A 10036-nucleotide genomic window follows, 5' to 3' on the forward strand; every position below is an offset into this window, starting at 1 on the left:
ATGTCATTAAAACTTTAGGTAAGGCCAAAAAAAAAAAAAAAAATGTTTCTGGTCAGGTCTCCCTTTAAAAAATGGTGCGGCGACGCGCATTTCATTTTTTTTTTTTTTTATTTTTTTTTCCCTCAAGGGAGGGAGGAGGGTCAGTTTTATAGTTTTATCAATATAGTCACATATATACTGTTCATGCAGTCACTGATCATGCCCCCCACAGAATTTTCTCTTTCTCTTCAGCCATTTTGGTTTGGTGTCAGCCACGGCCGCCGGCCACAAACAGAAAAAAAAAGGGTGACGCGCTGTTGTTCAAGTGACGCGCGCTGACCAGAAACATTTCTTTTTCTTTTTTTGGTAATATGTTTCTGTTCTACTAAAATTGACACAGAGTGACCCTCAATCATTTCACCTGATTTTGACAAGAATGGTTTGAAAGTTTTGTAATGATAGTTTGAACAAAAGTTTAAAATGTTCAATATGAGGCATTTATTACCTTAAAGGTATACAGTCACCTGTAATCTAAATATGCCCATATATGGTCAAAGGGGCATTCCTTTGTATTAAAAATGCCTATGTGAGGGCACTGTTTTTAAAAAGCGGCCACCCGCTTAAAATCTGTGATTGGCTAGATTTTCTCTTTCCATGGTAACTGTGGCAAAATTGGAACAGGTGACTGTATACCTTTAAGATTTGCAAACTCTCATGATGGTGTGGTAGATTATAGGCTACGATCCAGACCCCCATCGATGCGCGCATCCCACACATCCCCCAATCCCCATCCCCGGCTCAACGCTATAAGTCAACTAAGCAAGACACATGGTAGGAGTTGACCTTCACATTATTGCTGTGTCTGTCTCTGTATTTTGAAATTCAGAAGCTGAACTGTCTCTATGGTTCAACTGCTATGCTTACCACAGTATGATGTTCATAAAGACACATTTATACTAAATTGAGCTAGCTCACTTAAGGTACAATGCGTCTCAGAGACAAGTGTCCAGGTGTTTCAAATTTCTAGCGTACTCCCTGTCATGACTTCTTTTGAAACCTGCAAAGTAAACAAAGTTTCAAAATTATGTTTTTGTGAATAAACAGAGGGTTATAGTGGTCATTTAGAATTTCAATTATATCAATAAATTTTAGATGATTTGTTTCTCTAATCCTAAACATTAGATTTTGATCAAAGATTCCTTCACTAGACTTTTATAGTGAATAGATTTAAGATTCCTCCTTTGGAGACGCATTCTACCTTTAACATGCAATTGAAACCAGGTGTCCTGAAACGAATGCACGACAAGATTTTCATAAAATGGTTCAAGATGAGTAAATGCCATGTTCTCTCTCAGAGAGACAGTATTCCTAATGTTGGTTCAGAATCTGTCATATAGCAGTTTTATTTCTATAGGGTTTACTTGAAGATGTGTATCTGTTTTATGATGTGAGGTACACCAGGTCTTTTCTTTATCGGGTTTCTAGCTTCTATGAATCTTTATTTTCAGACTGTTGGTATCATTCTTTTTTCATCTTTAACGAAGATAGCAGGGATTGAATTGTGAAGACACTCCAATGAAATGGAAATTAGTCCATTAAAGCTGTATAGGCTTGAAATACGATTCCATTAAAGCTATATAAGCTTAAAATATTAATCTTTAATGCATCCTGTCATATGTTGATACAGAATTACTGTTGCCAAACCATTCTTAAAATGAACTTCCACGTAACTTTTTTGAAGTGTTAGCTTAATGTAGAATGCGTCTCGGGGACAGATATTCAGACTCAAACGTTTACAATTCTCTTCTCATCTACCACATGCAGCTTGGGCTCATTTTAAAGCTCTCTGAGTGAGAAAAATTTTTCACTGTCTTAGATTTCCAAATATCGAAAATTTTTATTTTTCTCCATAGAGTTAACACAGGAATGGTGGCCATTTTGAATTTCAATATTGGTAAAATTTAGGTAATTTGTTTCTCTGGTACCAACCTTTGCACGGTGACCCCTTATTTTTATCCTTAATTTGGTAAGAGATTGGTTGAAAATTTCATTAGGGAAAGTTTGAGCAAAGGTTTAAATCCTTCAAAGCTTTAAGCACAAGAAGCACCTAATAAATACCAATGTTTGTCCATTAGAGTTAAGACAAGGATTGTGACCATTTTGAATTTCAAGTGTCAGTACCGGTAAATGCCAGGTCATTTTTTGTCATATACCAAATTTGCACCATGAGCCCTGATTCTTACTCTTTTTTTTGAAAGAGGAGGGTTTTAAAGTTTTCTTGTTGAAAGTAAAAGTAAAAGTGTCTTTCAATTTCAAGGTGCATCTTTGTAAGAGTAATGTCCATTTTGTCCACTGCTTGTGCATTATACCTTTGAAGTATCAGAAGGGGTGGACCATCTGATATACTGGGGGGGGGGGAGGTCCTTGAAGGTTTTTGAAAAAATAGGATTTCCAGCAAATGTCAATAAAAAAATCAGCCAGAGAAAGCTTGACAAAAAAGGTGGGAGAGTGGAAAAAAAAAATAATGTGCAATGGATCAGGTAGGTTAAAAATAATTCTACCTCATCAATCTTCCAGATCACCCCCATCCCTCTGGATATCAATGGTCCACCCCTAAGCTATATAACTGACGATATTTCCACCACGCACTGATCAATTGCGGTACAGAAAACATGCACATTTGCATTCTAACTGCCATTTGAATGGTTCTGGCACATCAGACCTACCTGAGATGCTATAAGGGAGCGTTCAGTTTTACGGCCTGGGGGGGGGGGCCGGCAAATCTTGTCGCCGGTGTTCAAAAAAATATAGACCCCCCCCTGCATTTTTTGTGAAAAAAGATGACCCCCCCCCTTTGTCAGGCGAAAAAAATTGATGACCCCCCCCCCCCTGAAAAATAACCAAAACCCATATGTCAAATTTACCCGCATGGTTTGGATTTGAACTCCGGTACGCGGCGCACTTTATTCGATGCCAGTGCACAAACTTCTCAGCCACATCCATTGAAACGTCTGTTAATTAGGACGACTGTAAGGCAATTTTTAACTTCATTTCCATAGACAACTCATGTCCATGGACATTGTATAAAGTGAACTTTATTGTAGTGGGCCGCCAAAGGCGGCCCGCCGGTAAAGAGGGTCGATCATGGCCATTGCATGAAGTAAACCTAATTGGAGTGGGCCGCCAAAGGCGTCTGCCCGTTAAGAGGGTCATGGGTAATACATAATGTATATTTATTGTAGTGGGCCGCCGAAGGCGGCCCGCCGGTAAAGAGGGTCGATCATGGCCATGGCATAAAGTGAACTTTATTGTTGGTATTATGTTTTTGAAAATGTGGTGACCCCCCCTTTCCTACCAGTAAAAAAGCGATGACCTCCCCCCTTTGCGGATTCCAAAATATGATGACCCCCCCCCCTGGATTTTGCCGGCCCCCCCCCCGGCCGTAAAAACTGAACGGTACCTAATATCACAAAATAGCACACGTCCCAAAAACAAAAACTTATTGTAGTATTGTTGAATGGGTAACACAGGGTACAGTATTACATTACAGTATTACAGGTTACATATTAACTTTGTTTGAATTTCATTTGACATTAATATGAGTTTAAAATTCTTGTATGAAGCTTAACATTCATTATTCCTCAAGATTTTATTTCTACATTCAAATTAAACTGGTTCATCAATCAAGACTTTGTGGAATAGTAAGCAGACACTCATCTCTCAGTTAGTAGAAGAAATTGAATAACTCAAATTTGAAACTAAAGAACGTAAAACTGAAGTGAAAAGATGAGGTACTGATGCTTGATTACGCCATGCAGAAAATAGAATCCTGAATATGAGGGAATGGAATTCTATACTGAACTTCGAGAATTGATAATTAAATGATACACAAAAGCGATAATATGCGGTATGCGGTGGTCGTCACAACCCACGAGCGTACTGTGTACCCTCTAAAGACTCACCACTTTTATTTACACAATTCCCCCCTTACAACGCATTGTCTAAAGGCAACGGACTAAACAGGATCTGTAAAACTGCATTACAAGATTTAGAGAATATACACATAAAAAATACTTGTGTGGACATCGTGGAGTTTCGACCGAGACTGAAGACAAAAGACCTTTACACCAATATATACGCATTCAACACCTGGTGACACAAGCGTCAATCAAAGGAATTCTCTTATGTAACGAATAGATAGTAATATTCTAATCTTCGAAACGCATATAATTATTCATTCTTCAAGTCAAGCGCCCTCTAGTGTTGTAAACTTGGTATTACTTTTTTAAGTTCACAGGTTCAAAGTCTCTTTTATATAAAGTTGTAAATTATCCCCTTTTCTTTGGTTCTTGTTCAGAACTTGCCAGTGTTTCTCATTATTTTAAGACATCTGTTACAAACATCTTAGAGCGGTCATCATTGCAATTCTGCCGCAGAAGGTTTTGCAAGTTTTTCCCAGCACAGCCACACAATAAATAAAGAAAAGAAGCAGATTAATTTGCTTTTGAATATTACCGGTACTATGAAAAGAAAAAGCAAACATTGAGTTGACTTGCTTTGAAGTTTCAGGTGAAGTATATTAGTATTTTGCATTTAACATTTCCTTTCGAGGAGTGGTTCTCCACTGTGAATCTATAAAACCGTCTTTCTCCTCGTTGCTACAGAAATTCATCAGAAAGATCTGAACAGACACTGTTATCGAGAAGTTATACTTTATCAGAAAAATATTTAGAACCTTTGTTTACTGGCATTGTGTAATAAATCTACCTTGAACTACCTTCGCACTGTGTTCTTGGACCTTGTTAAGCGTCGTGTCTTGACACAGGAAAGGGTCTGACGATTCCTCCCAGAAAAATGCTCTTGAGATTAATTCATGTTAATAATTATTATTACTTTTTAGTTTGTAGAACTAATTATTTAATAATTAGTGTATTAAGTTGTTTAAAACAAATGGTCAGGCAGATTTGAACATCGAAAAGTTTCCGTCAACTTGTCAAGAGTTCTGCAAACTTTCCTTCAGGACTTAGAGGTTATTGTGACAATAACGAGTAAGCTAGGTGCCCCTATCTTTAAAGCAAAATGGCGTCGTCTAAACGGTACGATGTTATGAAGATAAACAAAGCGTTATGCCGTTACGCCGATAAAGTTGTCTATCCAAACGAGAAGAAAACGAAGAGAGCGCAGGCATTTATCATCAACCGAGTTGTTAATCCTATTTTAGAGGAAATCGGAAACCTCGACGACCGTTTCCGCAGCGAAAAAGTGAAAGCTGATGGTTGCTACGTTGGACTGATGAAAACAGGGGGTTGGGACTTTGACGTGTTGATCTGTTTGAACAATTTGTTAAAGTGTAAAGTAGTCGGTGACTTTCCAGACAAAGAACCCGCAATGTTTATTGACAGTAATAATTGTGATAACCCGTATCTGACCGGTGTTCCTGGTTTTGGCTATGTGGCAACCGATCCAAATTTGACATTCATTCACGGACTCTACAGCCCAAACAACGTACCGGTTGACACTACTCAGTACTTCCCATGTGAGAGATATCTATCGCCCCAGAAAGTCCTGAAGCAATATTGCTACTTAGCTGAACAAGCTGTCGGATCTCTGGAAGAAGAATGTTTTTGGGAGCAAATGCCAACCGTCTACGGTGTTGATGTGGATATATTTGGTAAGGAATCACAAGGAATGGAGTATGGAGTTCACACTTCTACACAATGCACAGCAAGGCACACTAGACTCAAAGGGGATCGGGAGAAAAATTGACCCCCTGATTAGGAGAATTTCTCCCGATACGGGGACTTCTCTTGACAGAATAGTTCTGCGCAATTTAATAATAATAATAATATAATAATAATAATAATAATAATAATAATATTTTTATTGCTTGCTTGTAAATATAGGATTTACATCACATTTGTGGCAATAAAGTGTGATACAAAAATAAGTTAAAATTTTCTTCAATAAAGATAAAGTATTTAATAGACATGTGCTCATTAAAAAAAAAATGTATACCAGTATGTTCATGAAGTTATCAACTTTGAGGATGGGTTTACCATTTTTCTGAAAAAGTTTACCATTTTTGCAATGTTTTAATTTATTCAATAATAGTGATACCTTCTGTAGAAAAGGCATACAGCAAATTGTCACTTTTCATAAAAATGTGTTCCCCCATGTGGATCAACTCCATTAGTACTTTTTAACATCAAAGTCATGTCCCAGAATTCATTCATTAACATTTTGAAACTGTTTATACACATATAGGATAAAATCTCCCAATTGGAAGAATTCTTTAATTTTAGAGAAAACTGTCATCAAATAGCTGTATCAAAATACACGCAACATTTCTAGGAAGTCTCCTGATTGGGAGAGAATCCCCTTTTGGTCCAGTGTGCCTTGTGCCTAGTGCGCCTTGTCAAGCACAACACTTGACAAGGTCCGTAGTACATCCATGAATGTAAGCTACTTAGGTATAACTATACACAGTCCCATCTGGAGCATTCTGTCAAGCCAGAGCATGATTTCTGCTCCGCAGACGCATACAAAAAACAGATAGCGCCAAGCTGTTTCTGTAAAGGGACGCGTGGTGTCATCATGGTCTCAAGTTTGTGGAGGGACTGTGATGTCACCCATATACCAACCATTACCATCATCCAGACATAAAGGCAACGTCTGGTATACCCGTACTGCCAGATACTCCACTAAATGTGTGGACAGGCTTTTTTCAACTCTGGTTAATCTAGCAATGCTATGTTGAATTATTGAAACATTTTAAAGAAGGGTAAACGTAAAATTTTCTGCTTATAGAACTGATTTGATTTGCTTTATATGAGCTGTTTTCAAAATAAACTGTTTATATAGGTGATACCAGACGACTTTTAACCAACTTGCCATCAATAAGGAATGCACATTATGAACAATATACAACAATGAGTAAAGACACAGCAAAGTTTTATTTGTAGTGATGTCAAGATTAATAATGCAAAAAGTAAATAATTGTCCCAAACTTTTGACAGCTTTTCCAAAATTACTCCTGCAGGAATGGGGAAGGTGGTGATATTTTACAACCAATGTTCTGATCCATAGCTGAAAAATCAAATATCAAAGGAGACGGCCACAATCTGTTGTTGATATAGACAGGTGCATAAAGACAAAATTTGTCCAAATTTCTGTCGGTAGCACCAGCAGCAAATATTATTTGTACATTAGAGCATTCAGTAACAAACTTACAATCACCATCAACCCTATTATGTTTGCTTTAAATTTTGCAGTTATGATGTCCTATTCAACATTTGCTGGTTTCAACACAATTATTGCAAGGTAGCAGACATTTTGAAAACAATAATGTTTAAAGCAATAACTTCTCACTCCCTTTCCCATTTAGGCCCAACAGTTCAGCTGACAATTCTGATGGAGGGGGAAACTTTCAACGTCCATCTTGTTCCGTCAATCAAGTTTCCAGAGTTCCCAGACAGTGCAAAGGCATGGGGGAGACGAACTGAACGCAATGATTGGTTGTCCAAGGAAAAAGTCGATCAAATTAAAGAGAGTTTTTATGTGTTTCCCAACAAAGCACCAGAAGATACAGATCCAACTCGGTTATGGTGTTGTTTTTATCTCGCCAAGGAGGTAGAATTGGCTAAAACAGCAGACAAAGGACAGCCAGATGCTTGCAGGGTTCTTGTTGAACAAATCATGTCAACTCTGTGTGAAGAGAATTGTGAAGATTTCCATCCAATCAATCGTAGAATTATAAGGACTGTGTTTCTACAGCAGTGTGTTCAGTTTCCGCATGCCTACACCTGGGCAATCGAGAAAATTGCATATGCATTTATTGATATGTTTGAAGCTTTGCTTGACTCTCTGGCTTTTGCTTCATGTCCGCATGCCTTTCTCCCTGAGACAAATTTACTTGGCAGTTATAAACCCAAAGAATTGAGACGGGTGGCTGAACATTTGCAGGCGATATTGCATGACATTGTCTCAAGGCCAATGAAAACAAAATTTTTGGTGTGATGTCAGAGTGCCTACTGAGCCAATGAAACAACCAATACTATGTGTGTTTGTGTTTTGTTTCCGAACAGAACCCGATGTAGCGCAAGATTGCAAGGCACAGTGTGAACATCAGATTTCACAGAGATGGATCTAATAAGTCATTCATATATCAAACATTTTTCCCCAGGAAATCATGTTTTGTTTAAACCCCAACTCTATTGCTACTCAATATGTAGAAAGACTAGTAGGATTTATGCATGAAATTTCATTTCAGAGAAAAAAATCCTGAATGTGTTATAGATCTATTGTTTGAAAGTTTTCTAAATTTATTCCTTTGTCACTAATATGCTGCATGAGTCTGTCTGACTTGTGATCACTACCAGGGGTAATTGTCAGCGCAAAGTGTTGTTTTCTTAGAGAAACCATAGATCCTACGGGGCAAATAGCTTTCCATTGTATATTGTGTATATATATATATTGTATATCCCAAGATATTATTACAATTGCAACCGTATTATTCAGTGAATATCTATAGTAAGTACAACTAATAGGAAGTTAAGTGTAATACAAAGTCATTAATACATGACTGCAAAGAGGGTGTAATGTATTTTAAAACTACAATGTGCAAAGTTTATTGGATTACATAATTTTTTTCAACTCAGCCATCCACTTCGTTAAAGACTCAAAACTTCATTTCATGGACTTGAAATGTTCAGACTATGTAAGCAATTTTATTTTGAATCTGGTCATGTAATATTTATCAATATAGCATAGAAGTAACTATCAAAAACCATGGTGATATGGCTATTACAAATGCTGGACAGATACTGAGATTTTTCAAAAGTAAATGTTTTTCATATCATAGTAAAAAGTGGTAGAATTCTTTTGTAGAATATAACCCTAGCAGTGGAATCCTATAGAGTATCAGGTATAGAGTCAGATTTTCTGATTTGTAGAAATATTTTCTTTGTGATGGGAGAATGTATATTTACGTAATTTGCTAATAAATATCAAGTTTATATTTTCTAGTACAAATGTTTGTCATGAACTAATCATGAAAATCTTAACTGTCTGTTTTTAGTTAGCATATTCTAGCATAGATCCTAAAAAAGAGGGTCTATGATTCTAGTATCCACTTTGTAATTCTCTCAAAATTTTTAAGAGATTTTCTCAAACTCAAATCTCAAACTCCAGGAAGAATTTTCAAAAAATCCCTACCTACAGTGTCAGTGTGTTTCAAAGCAGTAAACATGTGAAGCTTTACCAAACATTTCCTCGATACAATCAAATTGACAAATGACGTATTGACGTATTCAAAGCAGTAAACATGTGAAGCTCCACCAAACGTTTCATCAATAGAATCAAATTGACCAATGATGTTTTATCAATAGCATCAAATTGACCAATGATGTTTCATCAATAGAATCAAATTGACCAATAACTTGTTTTATTAATATAATAAAATTGACCAATGGCGTGTTTCATCAATCGAATAAAATTGACCAATGATGTAAGTTTCATCAATAGAATCTGATTGATAAATATTATAAGCTTCAAAGTCAGTATGTTAAAACGATTAGGACACAAAAATTAGAAGAAAGCTATATAAATTGTATAAATTTTCTTCTGTATGCTTGGATACTGCCAACACCAGTTACCATTTGCACATTCACTCCTTTTTGGCCGTGTTTAAAAAGAGTCAGGGAGAAAGCCACGAAATTATCAGTCTGCTTGCAAAAGTACGCATTCTACATTTGTACTCCTTTATTCCTCCAGCAGTCATCGCTGATCTCTTCATTGCTGATCTCTTCATTGATCCTTAAAGTCTAAGTCACGCATGTCATACGGGTTTCTCCACAACTTAGAAAATACAGGGTGATATCCAATTTAATTTACATAACGATACATCATTTTGTTGTCTAAATGTAGACTTTGATATGTTATTAACATATGAATATATTGCTGGAAACACAGAGGGTGGTCCAACCCTCAAATCCAAGCTTTATACTGCATGACGTCATAGTCAAAACTATTGGTGCAAAGCAGCACCACGGGCAATTCT

The 10036-nt window shown here is 36.8% G+C and overlaps 1 protein-coding gene across 1 annotated transcript; it reads left to right on the forward strand.

The window, feature by feature from the left end:
- Positions 1 to 5033: 5033 nt before the first annotated feature.
- Positions 5034 to 8993, forward strand: LOC139137690 (protein mab-21-like). Its single transcript, XM_070705915.1, has 2 exons — positions 5034 to 5650; positions 7364 to 8993. Exons 1-2 carry the CDS (start codon positions 5059 to 5061, stop codon positions 7993 to 7995), a joined length of 1224 nt encoding a protein of 407 aa, XP_070562016.1. The 5' UTR covers positions 5034 to 5058; the 3' UTR covers positions 7996 to 8993.
- The last annotated feature ends 1043 nt before the right edge of the window (positions 8994 to 10036 follow it).

Source organism: Ptychodera flava, chromosome 7 (genome assembly GCF_041260155.1).
Source record: "Ptychodera flava strain L36383 chromosome 7, AS_Pfla_20210202, whole genome shotgun sequence".
Classification (NCBI taxonomy): Eukaryota; Metazoa; Hemichordata; class Enteropneusta; family Ptychoderidae; genus Ptychodera; species Ptychodera flava.

Excerpts from the sequence above, each read along its gene's own strand:
- LOC139137690 (XM_070705915.1), top strand. The coding sequence starts at position 5,059 with ATGGCGTCGTCTAAACGGTACGATGTTATGAAGATAAACAAAGCGTTA. Across the intron at positions 5,651-7,363 it reads TGTTGATGTGGATATATTTG|GCCCAACAGTTCAGCTGACA; the intron begins GTAAGGAATCAC and ends TTTCCCATTTAG.